Here is a 25,025-nt window from a genome sequence, read left to right as displayed (position 1 = left end):
CCCATCGAAACTGCAGTATGGGGGAGAACAGGCGCAGGCAGGAGAAGGGAGGCTGTTACAGAAGGCGAAAGATACTGGGCCAGCCATTCCTGAGAAGGTAGGAGAAACCAAACGTCATCGATCAAGGTTTCAACTCCTTCCCTGCACAACTGCTGCATCTTAAAGAGTAAGGACTGGTCAAGCACAGTCCTATGCTCAAGCAGTGCTTATGTTTAAGATGGTGGTTGTGAAAGAAACCTTGCTGTCGGAGAGGTTATCTTGCGATGTCATTGAACATATTCAGCTTGTCTTTCTAAGGAGGACAGACCTGATTCTCTCTGAGGATCACATGCCAGAAACGCAATAGGCTTTTAATCAAAAATAGTTTTAGGAAGGCTTTTGGTTTTCTTAGTGGACTTTACACCCTAAAGCAGCATCTTGCTATAATGGGTGTCAGTATTGATTCAATTTGCAGAGGTTACCTCTTTAAGGAGGGAACTATTACTCACACCGTGTCACTGTGAAGTGTTTTCTGCCTATAGGTTTGAACACCTTAGTCATCATTTGCTTGAACCATGAGAGATTCAGGATAATCCTATTAGGCGTTTGTTGATTTCTGCTTCAGCTACTGGTATGTTTTAAGACTTCTGTTTGGGGACTAGTACAATAGGCCTCTGGTCGCAGTGCTTGGTTCGGTTGAGCCCCCCCCCCCTTTCATTCATTTTATTTGATATCTAAAGTTAATTATGAAAATCAGAAGAAATTGTTGTGCTTACTTGAAAATTCAAACTGTAAAATATCTTTGAGATCAGAACCAATGAGCTAAAAATAACCTTGAGGGCATTAACATTAGTTGAGTGAGTCTCTGCAAGTTGCATAGTAGCCTAAAAGGGAGAATAAAAAATTAAATAACAAAAGACTAAAATAAGAAACAATTCACTTCAAAACCCAATGCTGCAAGTGCATTCATAATCAAATGCATTGCTTCATTTGAACATCTTAAAGGTGAGGAAGAAAAAACTGTATGATCAGCAAGCACAGAGATTTTCAACTTGTGAATAACCTTTCAATGCGAAAATGGATTTAACCCATCAGATTTTTATATCTGTCCCGCCTTAAAAAAAAAAAAAAAAACTATAAAGATCATTTATGCATACAAAATGCCAAAATATAAAAGGATGATTATCAAATACATAAATGATACATAATGCAATACAATCGAATCTGTCTATATCGACTTTTATGGGGCAGCAGTAGAAACATTTGAGAAACGGAGGTTCAAGATAGAGCAGATGTTCCCAAACTTCAGACCTCTGTGGACCCCCTCCGGGAAAAATACGAACTTTGCGGACCCCCCCCCCCTTCTTCCCAAGTGTGCCACAAATATATAGATATATATATATATTTGACACAGTAGGATCTATCTTTTTAGATATATTTTTACGATTTTTTTCATTTAAAATAATTTATTCATTGTTCTGTACATTTTTCAAAGGCCTTGTCTGGTTTTAATTTTTTACATTGTAATTTTGAGTCATGGAAATAAAATTTTATTTGAAATGCAATTAGAAATAAAAATGTTATAACCAAATTTTACTAATAAAAATTAACTTTTGCAGTTAATAAAGTGCTGTTAGCCTAGTTTAAGTGTGTTAATTTTTCATATGAGGCAGTGAGAAGCAAAGGGATGTAGTTGATAAAATTAAAAATTTGGAAATAGCAAGTACAAATGGTAGGTGACCCTCTCCTCTGTTGTGGTGAAAGATTGTACTAGTAGTTCTAGTAGGTGCGGCTCAACAGCATGAATTAGAAAAACTTTTTAATGAAAGCCTACCAAGCACCGCAACTTGAAATGCATTTCACTCAAAACTTAAAAATGTCCACTTACATCACTTTGCTTCTCGCTGCCTCATGAGTTGTATTTTATGGTGTATTAGGACTTTAATTATTAACTATGATTCGGGCAAACCTACCTTGGCAGCGTTCGTAATGCTGTGATTAGGATTTGTGCAGCCTTCACAATGCTCCCTGCTTAAGTTTGCCTCAATTATAGGGAGCCACTGCCTTCTGCTCATTATCGGTTACCAGTCCTCGGAAAAATTAATTAACGTGTTGACTTCCAAAAGTTCTGGAGAGGTTGCTGCGCTGTGCATGTACTTAGCAAGAACTTTCTTATTCCTCATAAATGTGCTTTCTTTTTGAATTAAAATATGGCTACTCGTCCTTTCAATCTCAATTATATTTAACGTTTTACCGGATAGCACTGCGGACCCCTTTGCATGGACTCACGGACCCCTGGGGGTTCGCAGACCACAGTTTGGGAAACTCTGAGATAGAGGATTTGATGAAAGTAATAAAAATAAGCAATTGGAAGTCAAAGGTTTAATAGCTTATTTTGCCTTGATATTGCTACAATTGAGTTGAGCATATTTGCATGTTCAATTTTCAAGACATTTTTCTTTTGCGAAGTTTTATTGCACTATGACTATTTCTTTTGTTACTATAACTATTTTTTACTAATACTCAAAAAGCATCATCCTTGGCCAATACCTAAGAAATGATTTTTAAGCAAAACATTTCTATAACTATTTTATCAATAAAGCCTCCATACATTATTATGCAGAAAAGCAAAATAACAGCTAAAATTAGTAAAAATTGGCAGATATGCCAACCATGGAGCACAATCCTACACTAAAGAGATAAACTGAGGGACAATCTCTGTAAAAATTTAGCGAGTTAACCCATTTTCGGACAAAGGTGCGTCTACGCACCATTTCAGTAAAGAATTTTTAATTAACGCTGTTTCGTATATTTTTTATAAATTTAATTTTTATGCTATTTTAAAAGGTTTTGAAGGCATCTATAAAATAATAGTAATTCATTTTGAGCAAGCACTTTCTTCAGAGAACATTTCAAAATATGCTTGTTTTTTACCTTGATATGTCGACTGTCAAATTTGACTTTTTGAAATTGTATAATTAATTCACTTCAGATTAATCACACATTCTTATAATGGGTTAAAGTTGCAAATTCTATAGATAAAATAAAAATAATGTCATAAAAAATCTTATAAATCGTTATTCAAATATAATAGTGTGTAAACGCACAATTGGCCCAATGCATGAACAATAAGCAAAAATTGAAAACCTAGTTTTTATGCAAGGGGAATCGTACGATTTTTTTTTCTTTTCTTTTTTTTTTTTTTTTTGAAATTGTTATTTCATTTAAATTTGTCAAATAGATGTGTCTAAATCATGTGTCCTAATAGATTTGTCGAATTTTTTTTTTCAAAAAAATATGCTTACGACAATAATAGTCACGATTTCCAATTTTCCGCAACCGACTTGAAAAGATTTTTAGGCATGCTAACTCTTTCTGGATACCATTCTCTTCCCCAAGTAGATATGTACTGGTCTTTAGATGAGGATAAAGGACTGCCAATAATTTGGAAACGCACGAGTCGAATCAGATTTAAAAACATAAAACAAAATATCCATTTATCCGATAACTCTTGCCTTGATAAAACAGACAAGTTTGCTAAATTACGCCCATTTTTCCTGCATATAAAAAAAAGTATCTACAATTTGGAATCTTTTCTCAAAATTTGCCAATTGATGAAGAGATGGTGCCTTATTATGGAAGGCATTCATCGAAAATGTTTATAAAGGGAAAGCCAGTAAGGTTTGGACTCAAACTTTGGTGTTCGTGCTCATCAGATGGATACCTTTTCCAATTCATTCCGTATGGAGATGCTGAGACTAGCAGTAATCAACAAAAAATGCCATTAGGAACAAGTGTTATTATGAAATTACTTAACGTTGTTCCAAAACCTGAAATGCACAAAATATATTTTGATTACTGTTTTTCTTCCTACAGTTTATTCAAAATTTTGAAAGGTTTTTTTTTTTTTTTTGCATCTGGAACAGCTCGCAAAAATCGCATTGCTGAAAGTGTATTGGATGACTCCAAAAATATAAAAAAAAAACCTTGGGGTTCCTATGATTTTGCATTCAACAAGGATGCGAAGACATTGGCTATCAAATAGAACGACAATGCTGTAGCAACGATTGTTACCAATAATGAGACTGTTTTGCCAATTGTAAATGCCAAACGTATAGCCGCAGTGAACGAAAGGAAATTTCTATTTTACAACCGAACTTTATTTTGGACTACAATAAGTATATGGGAGGCATTGACCTGCATGACAATGCTATAGCAAATTACCAGATCAGAATTCAAAGCAAAAAAAAGGTGGTGGCCATTATTTACAGATATTATTTATAGAGTGATAGTGAATTCATGGAAGCTACATAAAATTGCTAATAACACAAAAATGCTACTTACAGACTTTAGGTCATACATAGCGATTGCCTTATTAAAAGCTGAATTCAAGGGCAATCTATTTGGTGAAAATACGGTACAAATAACACATCCAAACAAGGGTTGTCTATCATCCACAGCTTTACCGAAAGAAATACGAACTGATAGAACCGTATATACCATAAATGAACACGAAGAAAAAGCCCGCAGACGATGTAAAGTGCGCAAAAACCACACGATTTATTTGTGCCTTAAATGCACAGTCCATTTACATCCAAAATGCTTCGAAAATTTTCATTTAAAAATGTAAAAATTCGACTAAGAATAATATTGTTAAACTGAAATATTTGTTCATTGATTTGGCCAATGGTGCGTATACGCACCATTTTATTTTTTAATTAAATATTTTTTATGCAAGAAACTTTTTTTGTGTCTTAATGGATGTATTTTAAACCCAATTTTAAGAAAATATTACCACATTTTATAAAATTTCCATGCTCGGCCTGAAATGAGTTAACATAATTTTTACAAAACTTCCCTAAATAAAGAACTTTTAAACAAAATTCATAAAATCAAGAGATTTCTAAATAAAACCCGGAAATCGGGAGAAATGTTCAAAATCCAGAAACTCTTCAAAAAACCATTAGTGTTGTCGGATGGCATTTCCAAGTGTGACAAACTTTTATCATAACACAAATGAAACATTCGAACAAAATGCGTAATCTTCCCTACAACCATAGAATTTACTTCAAATTTGCACATTGCACAGAAGAAATGCACAAGTTGGCAGCTGTATAATACCAAAAATTTTATATAAAACTTACTACAAAAAGTTCAGTGAGAGGCTTTGCAAAATTGTCAAGAACGAACTTGATCTCTTGCCAAAGCGGCTGGGATTTAAATTCATAGCGATACCTAGAATAAAGAAAAAAATTTACTGCTTTATGTCACTTGATTTTTTTTTTAAATTAATATACATACACTATATGACCGAAAGTATTGGCCTGCTTTCGAAAATTCACATTTTTAAAGATTTCTTGAGGAATAAAAGACCAATTGCTTTGTAACTTTTGTTGCATAAAAGGTATGTTTTAGCTGTCATTTTAAATTAAAAATTATATCATCCATGCATTTAGGGGACCAGCAACAAATTGAGGAAAACAAATGTTTTTTGATCATTGTTAATTGTAAATACATGAGAATAAGCTGTAAATTTCAGAAATTAGTTACCTTGCTATGTTATTTTACATACTTTCGAGAAAATATCTCTGATATTCATGAAGATATAAGCATTTCTCTCAGAACTGCGAATTTTATTTGAAGGTTTTGGCTCATAACATGTAAAGTTTTCCATCAAAGCTTACCACACTTTCAGAAAACTTGACAGCACACAAGAGAAGTATAATATTAAAATTTGAAAATAAAATGTTGAAAATTTGATAAAATGTGGACATTTAAAGCAATTGTTTTTTCTCTGCTCATGCGTGAAAGATAGCAACTTGTAACTTTCATAACCCGAACCCCAACTAGATTTTTCAACTCATGATAAAGCTCAATACCTTAAAAATTCGGAAAGTTATCAGCGATATAATGAACTGAATTCGAATAGATCTTGGACAGGCAACAACTGGTTAGGGGTCGTTCGCAAGTTTGCAACATTTGCTTCCAATCGCTCAGTGCAGTTCATAATAAAAACGGATTATTTGCGAACGATCCCTCACGGTTCGTAGCCTGCCCAAGACCTATTCACATTCAGCTTATTAGAACGCTGATAACTTTTTGAATTTTTAAGATAGTGAACTGAAATTTTATTATGAGTTGGAAAAACTAGTTGGGGTTTAGATTATTTAAGTTATGATTTGCTATCTTTCGCGCATGCACAGAGAAAAATTATTTGCTTTAAACATTCATATTTCATCAAATTTTCAACATTTTAACTTCAAATTTAAATATTATGCTTCTCGTGTGCTGTCAAGTTATCTGAAACTTTGGCAAGCTTTGATGGAAAACGTTACGCGGTATGAGCCAAAAACCTTCAAATCTGAAAGAAAAGTTTATATCTTCATGAATATAAATACAAATATACAAATACAAATGTGACGACCAGCAACAGGCTCTGGGCCCAGCTAGGCTGGTCCTAGTCAATTAATTAGTCCCCAATGAAGATCAATGGCCCTCTTAAAGCTATCCACTCCCTTACTCATTACCGCCTCTTCCGGTAAGCTATTCCAAGTGCCCACGACCCTGCTAAAGTAGTAGTTTTTCCTGATTTCCAAGTTAGCCTGAGATTTAAATAGCTTAAAACAATGACCCCTTGTTCTGCTTTTCCCGCAAAAATTTAATCCATTTACATCTTTCATTTTGATAAATTTAAATAACTGAATCATGTCCCCTCTGACTCTCCTTTGCTCCAGGCTGTACATGTTAAGCCTATTAAGTCTGGTATCATAATCTAAATCTGAGAGTCCCCTTACTAATTTAGTTACCCTTCTTTGAACCCTTTCCAATACAAAAATATCTTTCTTCAGATAAGGCGACCAAAACTGAACAGCATACTCCAAATGAGGTCTTACTAAACTCCTATATAAAGGCAGAAGAACTTTCTTAGATTTGTTTGAAATAGATCTATTGATGAACCCAAGCATTTTGTTGGCTTTGTTACTAGCAATACTGCACTGTTGACTAAACTTGAAGTCCTGATTTATAAAGACACCCAGATCCATAACATTTTCTGCCTGATTTATGACTGAACCCTGTAAACGATATCTCATACGCTTATTTCCATGACCTAAGTGTAGCACTTGACATTTCCCTACATTAACTGCCATACCCCATTTATCTGCCCACTTAGTAATATGATCTAAATCCTCTTGCAGCTGTTTTACTTGTTCTTCATTTTCGACAATCCCCATAACTTTTACATCGTCAGCAAAACAATTCATGCTTCCAGAAATATTTTCATTGATGTCATTCATAAATATAATAAACAAAAGAGGCCCTAAAACTGATCCCTGAGGAACCCCACTTAAAACATCACTCCAATTAGAATGATTTCCTCTCACTACTCTTTGCTTCCTACCAGTAAGCCAATTTCTAACCCAAAGTAAAGTTTTTCCTCCTATTCCAATGTCAGCTAACTTGCTGAGAAGAGCAACATGCGGTACCTTGTCAAAAACTTTTTGAAAATCAATATAAACAACATCCACACATTTTTTGTTATCTAAAGCTGAGGTAACCTTGTCGTAGAAATGCAATAAATTAGTAGTACAGGATTTACCTTTCCTGAAACCATACTGCAAACTAGTCAACAGACTATTAGTCTCTAAGAACATCATGATCTTAATTTTGATCAAAGTTTCGAAAATCTTACAAATCACCGAAGTCAAACTTACAGGTCTATAATTCCCAGCAATACCTTTAGACCCCTTCTTGAAGAGTGGCGTTATGTTAGCCAGCTTCCAGTCCTCTGGCACCATCCCCGAGTCATAAGAAGCATTGAAAATATTCAAAATAACATCCACTAATTCCTCTGCACATTCAACTAAAATTTTTGGATAAATATTATCTGGTCCCGGAGCTTTAGTTGCTTTAATCTTTTTCAAATGAAATAAAACCTCCTCCCTGGAAAATACCAAATCCTCAAGCTGTATAATAGCTTGTGTCTTGTTAGTGTCAACTGTTGAGATACAGTTATCGTTAAACACACTGGAAAAAAAGTTATTTAGAACATTTGCAATATCCCTATCGTTTTGGATTAAATTTCCATACTCATCAACCAAAGGCCCAATTTGACTGTTTCGAGCTTTCCCAGAATTAGAGTAAGCAAAAAACCTCTTAGGGTTCCCATCAATGTCATCTGCCAGCCTTTGCTCCAATTCCCTTTTCTGAATCCGTACCAAATACTTAAAATTTCGCCTTGCCTTACCATACTGGAGCCTCTCCGCACTCTGACCAGTTTCTTTAAACTTACGAAAAGTGGCTTGCTTATAATTAAGAGCTTCTTTAGTCTCCCTGGAGAACCACATGGGCCAAATTTTGGTACTAACACCTTTTCTCCTAAATGGAACATAGTCCCCAACGGTTTTAGCAAGTTTATCCTTAAATTCCATCCACTGCTGATCTACGTCGCTATTTTCCAACCCTGACGAAAAAACCTCTTTCAAGCTCTGCCTAAGTGCAACAAAATCAGTGTTTCTGAAATTGGGCACAAACCTAAAATTATCATCTTTGCACACTTCAAATTTAACCCGGAACCTAATGCTGTTATGATCACTATCTCCAATATGCTCCCCTACACTCAACCCCTGAACAAAACTACCTATGTCACAAAAAACTAGATCCAAAATCGCCTCCTCTCGAGTTCCCTGAGTTACAACTTGATCTAAGAAACAGTCACCAATTACTTTTAAAAATTCCTCTTCTTTGCCATTACCAGGGTAAAAATTATTCCAATCAATACCCGGAAAGTTGAAATCCCCCATTATGATAACGGATCCCTTACTGGACATGTCACTAATAATACGGTACATCTGTTCATCTTGTCCCTGGTTTGAATTAGGTGGCCTATAAATTTTTCCAAAGCGTAGCTTTTTGCCCTTACTGCTCATCAACTCCAGCCAAACCATATCAATATCAGTAGGCTTATCATTTATGACCAATTCATTGCAAATAAAATTGTCTCTAACATAAAATAAAACCCCACCACCTCTTTTACCTACTCTATCCTGTCTGAACAAATTATACCCAGCAATATGTAATAACTCTGCATCAGATTCGGTAGCCCATGTCTCTGTAATTCCAATAACATCCAACTTCTCATCCATAACTATGCTTTTCAATTCATCCATCTTGTTCCTAATACTGCGAGCATTGGTATAGAAAACTTTAAGCATGCCTAAGTTGCTTTTATTTAACACCCTGAAATTTCCTAAATTACAATTGTTAACATTACTACTCTTGTTCGTCACTTTATTTCCATTTCTAGCAATACCCAAAAAAATTTCATTCTCTCGATACCTGATGCTTGAACCATGCCCCCCATTCCAACTTAGTTTTTTGACTCGGAAGCCCTTAAAATTAATCCACTAACCATTTTGACCCCTGTAGAGCTCAGATGCAGGCCATCCCTAGCAATCCAATCCCGTTTACAATGACTCCATACATCAATGAACCTGATACTGCGCTTTTCGCAAATTGACTTCAGTAGCAAGTTCATACACCTCGCACGTTGATTTAGCCAGCTCCTATGCACTCCATACCTGGGAAGCAAACCAACCACTTGGACATTCGTCGAAAAGCTGGTTGCTTTATCCAACAGGGATTCCCATTCCCTAGAAAACTCCTCATTTTTACTGTGACCTACATCATTTGTTCCCACCCACAAAGTAACCATGTCCTCCTTGTGCAATACTCCCTTCTTTTCAGCAACCATATTAACGTCTTTTACCCGAGCCCCTGGTAAACAACACCTAGCCACCTTACGCTTTACTCTCCCAACTGTGTTACCCACCTCCCTTACCATCGAGTCCCCCAAAATTACACCCTTAGTTTCCCTATCTAACTCCTCATTTGAAACTTCCCCCTGAATCTCTGGAACATTTATACCCTCTGCAACTGGCCTACACCCTAATGCTAACTGGGCTTCCAAAACTAGCATCTTAAGTCTTAAGTCTGAGAGTTCAGCACATTTAGTGCAAATATAATCCTCCTCAAAAACAGACTCATTTTCCCCCTTATACAGGCAGAACATATGACATAAATCACAAGAGATCCACCTGTCCCCCTGCCCACTCTTTACCTCTTTCATAATTCATATAACACCCATTTCTACTCAGTGAATATGTTCCAAAAGGCAAAACAGAAAGATAAAAATGCAAAAAAACACAGAATAATTACTAAAAACAGCAGTAAATAAACAGAGTTGCTACACCCAATAAAGCACACAAGATCAAAAACCAGATCACCACATGTTAGGCTTAGCTCCAAAAAATGCAAAAACACTTCAAGAATACAATAACAGCAAAAATGAGCCCCCAAAACACAATAAAACTAAATTACATGATAAAGTGAAGTAAAAAAACCGAAAACTAGACAGTAATAATGAAAAATTATAGTAAGAAAACACTTATCAAATTAGCAGCAATATCAGCAGGGGTAGAAGTGACCAACTTGTCACATATAAGACATTTTCCTCAAAAAATATAGGACAAATATAGGGCACATTATATGAATAATTTTGCTATGAAAAAAGAAATAATACATATCATATATTATTTAGTTATTCTTATCAATGATTTTGTTTAAAAAAAAAACCTCAAAACAAAATTATACCTTACATTTGAAATGACTTAAAAGGAAGTTGAAAGAATAATTTTTGAAAAAAATGTACTTTATAGACTAAATAACTAAACAAAATTTGAACAAAGATAGTTCTTATTTTTTCTTCCTCACTCATGATCCAAGTACTACTTCCACTGTTATTTGATTTTATATCTAAGCTGAACCCTTTACCACTTGTATTAAAAACAAACAGAGCTTGAGAAGGATATTTCTGACGTTTTTCTTTATGCTTGAATGTTTTAGCATGCTGCCTCAATTGTGAAAATCCACTATTGCTTATGGGCACTGAACAGTTGCAAAAATGGCAAAAAGCGGTAAAATCATCTTTTCCTTTAGTGCACCATGTACCAAAATTTGTAGAATTAATGTCCTCCTGGTTCAACAACTCCACACGAAATTTCGTTAAGCAATGCGATTTCGCCATTATAATTCCACTTATTAAAACAAGCTACGTTTTAACATCATAAAGAACTAACATTCTATGATCCCAAAATTCCGCAAAAAGAAAAGACTGCAAAAAGAAAATTAGAACATTCCGATCAGAAAATGCACTGAACACAAAAATATACCAACGAATACGAAAACCATGATGGAAAACAAAACAAACGGCTGTTGTCCCCCCCCCCCCCAAACGCAAAATTCTAAAACCAACTTCAGCTTTAGTTCTCGAAACTCCACCCACTATAGAGTGATGTCACATTGCTGTAGCCAATGAGAGAAGATGCCTGTTGCAGAATTTATTCAGTTCAGTTTTCTAATTTGAAATTAGTTTCAGCGTACTTTCAGCGAAAAACCCGATGTCAGAAAGTTTATTTACTGTCCTTTTTAAAAGATATAAAGGGTAAAAAATGGAAATATAGGAAATATAGGACATTTTTGAAAAATATAGGAAATATAGGACGATTTTGATGCTTTTTTTTGAAAATATAGGAAATATAAGATATATAGAACTACTTCGACCCCTGTATCAGTGATACTTTCTCGAAAGTAAGTAAAATAATTGTCATAGCAAGGTAACTAATTTCAGAAATTTGCAGCTTATTCTCAGCTGTTTACGATGAACCAAAAACATTTTTGTTTTCCTCAATTTGTTGCTGGTTCCCTAAATGCATGGGTGACATAACTTTCAATGAAAAATGACAGCTAGAACATACCTTTTATGTGACAAAAGTTAAAGCAATTATTATTTTTCGAGAAGTCCTTTAAAATGTGAATTTTTGAAAGTGTCCCAATACTTTTGGTCATATAGTGTATATTGATGGCATAGTATGAGTCTTGCTAAAATATTTTTACTTATGAGAAAGACATCGAAAAAGTCAAATATTCATTTTGAGTAAAATATTGTTTTCAAGTACGATCTGCATATTAACTAAGAACTTATTTTTTTGCAGAAGGGAACTCAAATGAACATAAAAACTATGACAACCATTAAGAGGTCATATGAACCAGTTTAACAAAAAAAGCCTTTGTAAAATAAATTAACCTTTTTGTTTCAGTACCTTTACTTCAATATTTGATTTCATGAAAAATGCAAGATTTAATTTCTATAGTTATTCCTTTGATTATGTACAAAATAAAAGGGTGCAGACATGAATGTAATTATTTCAAGATCTCACTCAGCTTTTACATTAAATAGTTATGAAATTAAAACTTAAGTCTCAACCTATAAATTCTGAAAAGAGAAGACTTACATCAGAACCTAAAATTAAATAGCTTTATATGTAAAACAATATATATATATATATATACTTAATATTATTTGTAGATGTAGAGTTCCTACAAACAGGGTCATACACAGAAATTTTTGGGCCTATCACAAATGACTTTTACGGGCCCATCCATATTGTTTACCACTATGCCTCTGCATATATTTCACCCCTAATTTTGTAAATTTCGGGCCCCCTTCATGCTCTGATCCAGGAACAACAGGTGTCTCTTCTCCCCCTCCCATGCACATCCTACAAATATACCTTCATAACAGCATTATGCAACATATGTAAAATAACCTTTAATCCCAACAAACTTGAAAAATAATTCCTACCTTTTGAACAGAGAATGAGCAGTATGCAATACTCCATTAATAGAATGAAAATCTCCACCTTGAAAGTGTACTATCATTTCTTGTAATAAATTTGGCCACTTTTCAGGAAAGTCTTCTCGACCAATGATACCAACTGCGTCACTTAGCTAGTAGCAAAAAGAGAAAATATTGTTGAAAATGGATTTTCAGTTACAGTATGAACCTGATTTAACGATTATCAAGGGATTGGAAAAAGTTATCATTCAATTGAGGAGCACAGACATTTTATGCAGTCAAATTCAGACCAGTGAAATGTATCATTAAATTGAGGAAATGATTAAATCAGGTAGCGTTAAGTCAAAGTTATACTGTATTGTTATTTACAAAAATATATTAAATTTAAAAATTGATTTTTATGGACACACATTTTAATGTATCTTTTTGATAAAAGTTTTACTTCAATTAAAAATGCAACACACTGAAAAAAAAAATTGTTTTCCATTGTAAGACAATCAGTAGCACAATGAAAACATTCCCCTAATAAAAGTGAGATTTATAAAGTTTCTTACAAGCACATGTATTAGAACACTAGCATGGGCAGTAGAGCTTAAAATTGATGAATCAAGGGAGTTAACCACCCCCCCACTATTTTCAATTTACCCCCTAAAAACAATAAAATAGTCCTGTCCCTCTCAACTTTTTAAGAGTTTCTTTGCCCACTTTTTAAGAAGTTCAAAATAAAAAATGTCTTAACTAATAAAGTAAATGAGAAAAAAAAAACTTATATTCCAACTTAGATGAACTTTTAAATTTTGTTCCTTGTTGAGAAATTTTACTGTAGAACTTCATAATTATATCTTTTAAAAAAAATTAAAAAAAATAATCTTGGTATATATATGTATATATATATATACTAGCTGACCTATCCACGCGTTGCTGAGGCGAAGTAGTTGGATTAAAATAGAACATTCTTTTACTCAATATTTTGATAGAATCTAATCAATATCTTTAGTTAAGCTTAAAAAAGTCTAGCCAATTTTAAAACAAATGAGAGTGATAATGCGCCTGTTAGGCTGAATGAAGTAGTTATTGAATTTAGTAAGGACTAAATAAATTTTCAATGGTTAAAGCACTATACTTACGCTTGGGAAATTTTGCAAGTATGACTTCGACCAAAAATAAAAGCAAAATAACTTGAAAGTGATAGTAAATATCGAAACTGATTGTAAAATATCATAACGTAGAAATTAAACATAAACCAACATACGCTTTTAGAATGTACACTACATTTTATCCATCTCAAATTTATCTATTGTTTGTAATCAATAACTTCTTTATAAAACCCATTATTTAAATAAAAAAAACAAAAATTAAATTTTATGAATGCGTTAAATAACATTGACTTCAATATATTGTTTCTATTATTTTATGACTGATAATTATCTAAGCACTAAGATGTGCACAATATTCTTGCTTAACCTCTCTTATGCTAACACAAATAGGTATGAAAACTTCCCACTTCTGAGTAGGCGAGTAGATAGTTGCCCATGAGAGAAACATGTTTGTTTTCATCTACAACTGTATAGCCTGCTTCAGCATCAAAGGTCAGGAAAATCTGAGTATGATTTTTTTTTCAGCTGTCAGTAATGACTCATTATTCACAATTATTTTAGCTAAGGCAGTGTCATTGCACAGTTTTTTTCGTTGCAAACCAGTGTTAACTAAATCGGCAACCAATCGATCGGGTAACAGCACACTATAATGACTAAACAACAAATTTGAAACTGAAATACATAAATCTTCAATTAACACTAATGCTTCATTATACATCTCTGGTCGAAAATCCAGATTTGGACATTGGTGCTTAACTTTATGGACATCTTCAAGTATAAAATTTATATAAATTCCTCACAGAAATGATGCTTGTGTTGGATATTATGTCGTCAAAATTATCTTAAACAGTTGATGAATATTGTTTCTCGTTGTTTCAAACCTGCATTAAAAAATGCCAACTCCAAATCATTGTATGTGACCAATAATTACAATTCGCGACATACATCGTGATATGTATTAAACACTCGACAATTAACGGTCCGTAAATATTCCTGTCTGTCCGGGAATGTTTACCGAAAACAAATGCAAAGACAATATTCACTTTGTTTTGGATGAAGTTTTGGTCCCAATGTCTTGGCTTTAATTTTTAATCATGCCCGAGATTGACAAACGTTTTGTTCTTTGTATACGTGGCTTTCATGATTTTCTGATTTCATTCACCACTGTAAAAATTAAAAAACCTCCTGAAAAATAATGGCTAGCTAATAAGTCCAATTTCTGCCATCAACATATCTTGCAAAAAATAGGAACGTTTTCTACTAAAAGTCAGTAACCTTCCTAAAATTATCCTGAATTCTTTCTGAATAATTCAGAAACCTGTCTGATTCGAGACAACCACTTCTCTGAAGCTTTCAGAGAGAACCTAAGTTCGTTTAAAAGTAATAGCTGGGCACATTTTTCGACATACCAAGAAAATACCAAAAGCATTATCGCAACCATAGCCACTGCTAAGAAAGACTTTCAAGCATGCACAAAGAATTCTACTTGCTTGTTACTTTGGGAAGTTACAGAATCCAGAGACTCACTTGCTCCCATTGGGACGGGCCACGACGATGGTAGTAAAGTCAATTCATCACTAAAATTCATTAAACTTCTTGAAATTATACTAGAATCTTTTTGAAGAATTCAGTAATCTCCCTGGCTAAAAGCCAGTCGTTTCCCTTCAGAGAAAATTTAGGTAAGTTGAATACAAAGCTTAACACCTTTCTACTTTTTTCAAGAAAGCTCCAAAAGTATTACTGCAAGCATGGCGAAAAGTCAGACAGACTTGCAAGCAAGTACCGTGAGTATAACTCGCGTACAACTTCTGCAAAGCTACGGAATCCAGAAGCGCATTTACTCTCATTGGGAGCTTAGTCAATGTAGACTGAATGTAAAAGAACTGAAGCTGATACACTTAATAAATACGCTCAGTTAATCTTTAAACTGGAAATTAAAAATAATTGTCGCAACAGTGAGAAGTCTGCATTCATGACGTTTGTAGCAATTTAGGAAACTTTTTGAAGCAGATACTTGATTTCCAAATAAAATTGTTAAGGACCTGTGAAATCCCAATATGTTCCACGGAAATAATCAGTGACATTTCGGATTTGTTTACAGTGCATGTAAAATAGCGTGGACGTAATAATTTTATTTCTGAGATTCGGGCCAAACACATTAGGTTCTTGACAATGTAAAAAAAAAAAAAAAAAACGGTCAGTTTTGGAGGTTCAAGTGCTCTTTGTAGAAAATATCTTCGGCAAAATATTCTCGTTGACCGTTTTCAAGATGTACTGCAAGATGCTGTACAGAAGGGTCGTGGGGAAGCCAGATAGCTTCATTGCTGTTTTTATGTCCACTCCTCGCGTTTTTTCGGCAATTTTGTACTTATCTCTTACTTCAAATGCGACCTAATAAGGACCTTTAATAACGTATTTGCCAAAGTATTTAATGGATTTCACGAAACTGCAAAACTCGACATTTATATGAGCCTCATACGTTTTTAAAAGCAGTGGTGAGTATGGAACAACCCCCTGCTTATCAATTTTAACTTGATTTGTAGAATTTGACATTTAAATTGAGAAGTGTGGCCTCTATAATCCCCTTTTCTACGGCGATATTTTTGATAACCATCAATATCCGTAACATAGCACCATTTGTAAATTTTAATTAACTTAAGAATAAAATTTTTGAGGATGAATTAACTTACAGCGCCATCTAGTAAGAATTTACAGAACCAAACATTCAATACACATTATTAATGTATAATAAACATTTTATTTGGTATAAAAATTATAAAAACCATCCTATCTGTTAAGTTGGACCAAATTACAGATAAGTATGAAATTTGATAAAAATCGGTTCAGTAGTTTCGGAGTTTACCCCAAACAAACATCGTGACACGAGATTTTTATATATGTTACGGCCAAAGCCCGAAGTTCGGCCAGTTTGCGAAATGGCTGGCCAATTCGCGAACTGGCCAAGAGGTTTGGCCAAAGCCCGAAATACTTGCAATTAATATTGCATTTTCTACTTTGGCCGGCCATTTCGCGAAGTGGCCAGGAATCCTTGGCCAAAGCCCGAAATGATTACGGTAGATTTTAGGTTGACAGGTAGATGACATATCTGTCACTTCCAAAGGTAGGGCGGGGCGTGCAAGTGATAGAAACTAGGAAGGAGGTTGGTCCAGGGCCGCCGAGAGCCAAATCGAGCCCCTTATCATTATCGTCACCTGCCCCTCCCCCTCTTCTCACAACACCAGGAAAATTTATACTACTTTGATTCCGAGTTGGGCCCCTAGTTTTGGATTAGGCTGACATGATGGCATCTCGTCGGGCTCGGAGGATGCTACCACGTCCCTGAGAAGATCCTGCCAATTGTTATTAAAAACTTCGATCGCGTTTTACTTGCCGTTAGTCCTTCGACGGAGCTATGAGTGTGTATTTCTCGCATTTGCACTTCTAAATGTGAGTACTTTCAGTTGAAATCATATTCGATAGCTAATAAGGGGTCATTCAAGTATTGTCTAAGCAACTTTTGGTCATTTTGCACCCCCTTCCCCCGTCCCACCTTGTGAGAAAAAATAAACATACGGTATACTCCCTTCCCTTTTTGCTTACATGAGATTTTATGACATTTTGTACGTCACAGGATGCTCTTTCCTCACGTTTTTTGTTGTTGCACTGTAACTGCTTCGTTATTTAATGCTTACCTTAAAATTTTTGTGGCCCCTCACCTCTTGTCAGAGAAAATAAGTAGCCCTCGGGATCCTCTCTTTCTGCTTACATAATACTTGACCGACCCAGCTAAAATTAAACATAAGGCCGTGTTTCTCAACCTTTCAGTGTTTGCGACACAAATTTTAAATAGTATAATTTTCATTCCGAAACCAAACCTAATGACAAGTAAGGAATTTGTTGTGTGCTCCCCTGCTTAGAATTCTATTTGAAATCAATTTTATTTAAGATCCCTCAACCACCCTTTCTCCCAGTAAGGGTAGATGTCAGGTCATTAGTTTTTTTTACTCTAGAAACTTCAAAAAATTTTTGCAAAACCATATCTCAGAGAAAATCTCCAAGTCAAAATCAATCATGACTAAAACAAAATAGCCATAAAATAGTGATAAGAATCCAAATATTCGGGTAATTGTCGGCAGCACAAGTTTTGTAAGTGACTTATTGCATGAATGATATAGACTTGTTTCCATTTAGAAATTAAATAAATATCCATGTCTGATTTTTTTTCTTGAAATATATACTTTGTTGGAAACAAAAAGTTTGAGATATGGAAAGTTACATTTTTTTTCTGCTTTCAATTGTGTAGAATTGACAATTTAAAAACGAGATAGTGAAGAGGAGAAATGTAGCCTGTTTTGCGTCCAGTCCGTGCAATTAGTCTGTACCCACGGGCTATTCACACCGTTGCGTTGGTGCGATAAGCCATTTCGAAAATTATGAGAATACTTTTAATTATTACAGACAATATCCGCATGACGACTCCCATGCTAAGAATTTAAAGGAAGTTACTTGAATAAATGAAAATCTACCCCACCATATCTCTTTGATGCAAAATAATTATTTTCTTATATTAAAATGCATACACTTTTTAAGAGAACCCAAAAAAAATAATAATATATATCTGCAATTTAAAATATTTCACTAAATGAAAAGCAATTAAATTACATAAACAGTTGCTTTGAAATGTAAAATAATGAAAAAATTCCGTAGTTTTTTTTCTCCAAACTCGCCAAATAACAACGCAACTGTAACCCTGTCGATTAGCGAGCGAACCAAACTCGCATAAATTAATGATACCTTTCGTACGAAAACGTTTAAACGATAATCCCGCTCTTCCACCTTCCTCGCAGGAAAAAAGAAGGTAACTAAAAACACCTTGTATCTAGAACAAAAGGAAAATCTTGCTCCTTCATCCCCCTTAAGAAAAAAGAATTTAGCTCAAATACGCAACACAATTTCTGTAAATGATCATTTTGCATCCTCTAGAAGAAAAAGTTTTAAATTAAAATTCGCATTGCAAGTACAGCAAGACGAAAAGAAATTCAGTTAAAATACGCACAATCAGATTAACATAAAATAAATGCAGTAAAACGTGAGTAAAAACGTTTGAAAAAAAAAGGAAGAATTAAAATAAATACTATGACAGTAAGAAGAATCTTTCCTTAATGTAAAAAGAAAAAAATAAGAAAAATATGCTAAGTTTTCCAGATTGCATTCCCTTCCGAAATATTGATTCATAAAAATACGAACTGTTTTACAAAGGGAAAAAAACAATACTAAGTGTAAATTAAAATGAACATAATGACATTTATGTATAAAATATTAATAAGGACATGTAGGGGAATTTCGACAAAACGTGGCATTAAAGTAATGTCTTTAAATAATATTAACAAGAAAGCTATTTTTTCTTTATGTTTGTCTTATTGAACCCTTAGTATTGAGGATTTGCAAACTACTTTAAAATCTTTTGAAACAATATTTCTTGGTACAATATGATCTAGAATCTTTAAAATTAGGTTATGGAGCATAAAAAGACTGTCGATCGTCCTTAATTCAATAGAGGCAGTGAGAAGCAAACGGATGTATGTGACAAAATTAAAAATTTGGAGATAACGCATACAAATGGTAGGTGAGCCTCTCCTTTGTCTTGGGGCAAGAGATAGTAATAGTAGCCCTGGTAGATACTGCTGTACAGCAGGATTTAGAAGAAAAAAAATAAATGAAAGCCTACCTAGGACGTTATCTTTATAGTCGTTTTGACCAAAACTTGAAAATGTCCACTTACATCCCTTGCTTCTCACTGCCTCAATTTACCTTTGCATTCGCACACTTAACACAACTCATTTATTTAAGATGTAATTCGTTCATATGAAGGACGCAAATCCAATCTTCTTTACGCAATCACGTTGTTACATCATTTACTGTCACTGAATAATATCTATTATGGCTTTAATATAGAAACAGAATGACACGAGATCATATTTTTATGTGTTATAAGTTCATTTTTAACACAGAGGTATCCCTTATATTTGAACTCGTTTGTGAAACAAATGAACTTCAAGAAAAAAAAACTGTGCACAAAAGTACTTATTTTAAAATGCTACATTTTTAACAGTGAAGCACAATCTGGTCTTGGTTTATCTCTTCGTACTTTGGCCGATCGTCCATAGCCACTTCGCGAATTGGCCGGCCAAAGCCCGAAATGAAGAAAATTTCGGGCTTTGGCCGGTACGTTTTTGATAATGTTGGCCAGTTCGCGAATTGGCCAGCCAATTCGCGAACTGGCCGATTTCGGGCTTTGGCCGTAACATATATATAGATTTAACAGTGAAGAGCATTTGAGTTTTTTTCTTTTTAAAAGTAATTTTAGTATGAAACAATTTTTCACTCTTTTAGTTTTTAAATTCATATTTTCAATTTCTAAAAAATATATTTTACAAGTTTTAGAACAAAAATTTATAAGCTACATTTATTTTAATGCATTTAACTTAAAGTAAAATTTTATTTTTCTAAAAACAAAACTATTTTGCAGTTAAAAAAAATTGCTATAAAAAATGATATGCTTAAATAAATGCAAAGTTTGACAAACAAAAATTGCAGCAATTGTATAATTCTAATTCCTACTATTTTTAAATAAATAATTTTTAACTACCAGGAAATATTTTTCCCAATATATTACCATGGTGATGCAAGATTTCATAAAATAAAACCTTGAGCAATTGGAGAATTTAAAACTTTCAGCTACATCCAAAGTCCTTTACTTTAAAGACTTTACTTATTGTTTTAAAAGGGATACTTTCCAGTTTCTTTACTTACGAGACAGTTGTATTTCGCAATGACAAAGCAGAGATACTGTAAAAAGGGAATTGCAATATAACTTGAGCTATGGGTTCAAGATGAAAAATTTATGATCACAAGATGAACATTTTAAAAATAATTTTGATTATTTTGAATTATTCTAGAGGTGAGAAGGAGTCTCATCAGCAAGATCACAACAGTGTAGGTTACTGGCTTCTATTTTGACCAGCAAAAAAATTACTTTTAAACTGTTGTACCTAGAAATGCAATCAGGAAGGGGGAAATAAACAACAGAAAAAGTTACTTTAAAACAATGGATTTAAAAAAAAACTAATTTTCACACACCTGCCTCTGAATCTGTTCAGGACTTCTCAACATCAACCCCACTATGAGGCGTTTGATTGTTTCTCTATCTGAATCATGAACTTTATTGATTTCATCTTCAGCCTAAGAAAAGTTAAACACGAAATTTATAAATATTATTACACACACACAGACACACACAAACGCATGCACGTAAGGCGAAAGACCGAAATCAGAGAAAAGATTTTTTTTTAATATTGTGTGTGTACTGGAAAACATATTGCTGATACATATTGTGTGTTTCCATGCAAATATCCCCCCTCCCTCAGAATATTTTCATTTTAGTGCTCAACTTTTATGGGTTGAGGTACAGATCTTCCTTCACAGGATACATCCAAGACACAAATGGTTCTATAGCTCACAGATCAGTCCAAAAGGAAGATGGCAAAATTTTCAGGTGTTTCTGAATTAACTTAGAAAATTAACTTAATTTGGATACACATTTCACAATTTCTACAAAACAAAAAGGGATTTGTGACAGGAAAAGCATTACAGCACCATGTTTTGGAAAGATAATTGAAAATATTTCTTTACAAAATGAAAAAAAAAATGAGCTACAATACTAATCAATTTGAACAAAAAGGCTTGAATTGCTATTTTGAAAAGAACCATACAAAAATGGATGACAGAAGAAACATTGTCCAGCAATGGAAAAAACACAGCTTGCCTATGCTCTAAAGCGGTGGTCCGCAACCTGTCGATCGCAATTGACCAGTCGATCTGGAGACTATTTTCACTTGATCGCGACAATATTTTTTCCTTGGTTTCTATCCGAGTACCATTTTCTGAAACAAAGGTTTGACGTCCAAATTATTTGCAAATTTTTCAAACAAAATGTTCAGCAGAACTTTTTATGGTCACTATTTTATGAAAATTTTTTAAATATTTAAAAGTGTCCACATTTGAGGCAGATACAAGTACTTTTATGTAACGGCTACCAGAGAAAAGTGTTCTGATTGAAATCTAGAAAATGTAAAACATCCAATCAAAGCAATATCATGCTCTCTAATCAGTCCTAAAGGAGTTGGATACCTTCATATTGTGTAAAAAAACAGTGAGGCAAGACCAATACATACAGTTGGCTCTCTTTTTAACGACTTTCAAAGGACCACAAAAAATCGTCCTTAAGAAAGCGTTCTTAAATAGAATACTTTTAACCAGGGGTCTGGCCAGAGGAAATTTGGGTCCGTTAACGGACCTTTCACAAAAATCCGATCAACAAAAACGGACCTTTCACAAAATCCCGACCAATCAAAACGGACCTTTCACAAAATTCTGATAAACAAAAACGGATCTTTCACAAATTGTTTATTGGAAGAACAAATCTCAAATCAAAATAACGCTGAATATTTCCAACGATAATGTTTGGAACCTTTTTTCAAGTTAAATTAGAGATATCAACTTATACAAAATCTGCTAATTTTGCAAAAGAAAAAAAAAAGGGCGCTCTTGCAGTGCTCCTGGATCCTGCAAGCGAAAAATAACTACTAAGGCCAATAAATATAATGCTTGTTTGTTTTATGTAGTGGTGTTGTTGCAGACTTCTCTGAAAAAGTCGCGAAATGAACTTAGAACTGCCAAGGATAGTAGGAATGGGAGGGGGGAGGGGGGAATGTGATCGCTTCAGATAGGGTTACCAACTTTAAACTTATCGCCACTTAGCGTCTGGCAGGTGCGATGTTTAAACTCTTTATCGCCACTTAGCGTCTGGCGGGCGATGTTTAATTGTTATTTTGGAAGGAAGTTATATGGGTTTGATTTTTTGATGCTAAAAAGGATAATTAATTTTAAATAAACTCTTTTATTTATCGTTTTTTTTTAGATTCCTACATTTTGAAAAGCGCTATCTTTTTACATTCGATATGAAAATCTTACTTTATTCTTTTTTTTAAGCTAACTTCGCTTTATTAGGATGTAAATAAATGAAAAGTCTCTTTATTTTTATAACAATGCTTATTTTAAGTTTTTAAAGCAGAATTCAATTTTCTTTTAGGAGTCAAAAATTTAAAAGCTGAATCGATGATTCATTTTTTGTTTTATTTATTGTTTTTTATTCAACTGTGTCCAAACATTAATGATATGTTTATCATAGGACTCTAAAGTGCAATTCTAAAATAATTTTATCAGAAATATTTATTTTACCAGCCGATTTTATACTTTTGATGTTTTCAGTTTGAGGATTGCGATCTCTTTGCATCCACTATGGGAATCTGATTTTTCGAATTTTTGATGTTTTGTACGCTTTGTTAAGAGGTAAACAATTTAAAAAAAATTTATTTTTGTAAAAATCATGGAGTTTATGAGTTTTAAACGAAATTCTGTGCTTTTTAACAATGTCTTGGCTTAAAAAGTTAAATGCTGAACCCCTGCCTGAATTTCTTTATTGCAATTATTTTAAATACTATACAAACACATTTCTAGTATAATTTAACATAATGTAGAATGGTAAATAAATATTGATACTTGAGGGGTGCCCATCTCCCAGACAGCGATGCCGCCCTCCCATACCCCAATACTCGAAAAACACTCAAGAAGGATATTCTCAACAGAAAAGAGGGAAAACACTCAACATTAAGTGTCAATGATGCAGTTTGCACCATCTCAAAATTAAAAAATTTCGTTTTTACAATTTTTTTTTTTTTTTTTTTTGCAAAATTTGATTTTTTACAAAAGTAATTAATTTTTCACAAAAAAAATTGATTTTTCACAAAAAACGGACCCTGTGAAAAATTCTGGACAGACCCCTGTTAACACTAGTGCTGGGCGATGTTGCAGATTTTAACATCGCGATATATCGCGAGTAAACATCGCGATATTCCGATACATCGCGATATTTCGATGTATTTTCTTTTCATTAAATCAAGGGTGTCCACCAAGGGGGAGGGGGTGGGGTAAGGCGCAAGGTCTGCAAAAGCATGAGCCACATAAAAACACAGAAGATTCATTTTAATTTTATATTTTGGAAGACATTCCCCATTTAAACAATGACCCCAGTCCACTGCGCATTTTTTGTGCGGGGGGGGGGGGGGTCAGAGAAGGGGTTTGACTTAAAGAAAGAAGTAGCAAGGTCAAGGTGAAGGGGAAACGTTTTGATTAGAGGATTCAGAGTCTTGGTTGTTTCTTTTCTTTTTTCTTTTGAGTGGAGAAGGAAAAACTAAAAAAAGGGAAGGACTAAAAAGTTTGTGTCCTAGAATTTCGGGGGGTATTTGTCCCGACGGTCCCCACCCTGTCTACGGTCCTGCCATCGACATAATATCACGATGCTTCGCCATTGGCTGCGAGAAGCGATGCTTCGACTTCAGTCACCGAGTCATCATAAGCCGCGATGTATTCTCAAAGGCAGTTCTTTCAACGCATCGCGGTGTATCAGCGAGTAGTCTCGCCGAGTCATCTGCGATGTATCTGCGAAGGCAGTTTTTCCGATGCATCGTGATGCATCGCGGTGTATCAGCGAGTAGTCTCGCCGAGTCATTCGCGATGTATCTGCGAAGGCAGTTCTTCCGACGCATCGTGATGCATCGCGGTGTATCAGCGAGCCGGGGAGAATCGCGAAGGCCCCGAGCGTGCGCAATCTCGCCGAATCATTATGAGGCCGTTCTTCCTTCCGACGCATCGCGGTGTTTCAACGAATGCGGTCTTTCGCAAGCATCGTGGTTCGCTCAGACGTTCTGATGCCGTTGGAAACATCGCGGCGCATCACGATGTATCGTGATACATCGCGTTTCACCGGGAATCGCGGTGTATCGGAAGAACAGTAAATATAAACACCGGCGTGGCGATGATTGCTTGACACCGGTGTTTTGCGATGTATCGATGTATCGCCCAGCCCTAGCTAACACTATAGTGTACCATATAGGACCGTGAAAAGCCGTCGTTAAATAGAGTGTCGGTAAACAGAGAGCTAAATGTAGAAATATTGCTAAAGTCTAATAACACAGCCTTGAGAATGAATCCCCAAACGGCAAATACTTCGTTTCTATGCAAGATTTTGGGACCTTCCATGAAGCAAGAAGAATTTAAAAACTTTTAGAAGATAGTAACATCTGAGTTTTGCACTTACCAGGTAATTTTCATGACATAGGGTCAACTACAATATT

At 34.5% G+C, this 25,025-nt stretch overlaps 1 protein-coding gene across 1 annotated transcript in view; it reads right to left on the bottom strand.

Annotated features, from left to right (window-relative positions):
* The window catches only part of LOC129216093 (exportin-2-like), a 126,236-nt gene that overhangs the window by 87,881 nt on the left and 13,330 nt on the right, over positions 1-25,025 (bottom strand). Inside the window, exons 4-7 of the mRNA XM_054850243.1 lie at positions 20,911-21,012; positions 12,680-12,825; positions 5,124-5,214; positions 756-863 (exon numbers count right to left, since the gene is read on the bottom strand). Of these exons, the coding sequence (XP_054706218.1) occupies positions 756-863; positions 5,124-5,214; positions 12,680-12,825; positions 20,911-21,012 (447 nt within the window). The remainder of the gene's footprint in view (positions 1-755; positions 864-5,123; positions 5,215-12,679; positions 12,826-20,910; positions 21,013-25,025) is intronic.

Source organism: Uloborus diversus, chromosome 2, assembly GCF_026930045.1.
Source record: "Uloborus diversus isolate 005 chromosome 2, Udiv.v.3.1, whole genome shotgun sequence".
NCBI classification, from domain to species: domain Eukaryota; kingdom Metazoa; phylum Arthropoda; class Arachnida; order Araneae; family Uloboridae; genus Uloborus; species Uloborus diversus.
Note: the sequence above shows the minus strand (reverse complement) of the source record. Positions and strands in the feature narration are given on the sequence as shown.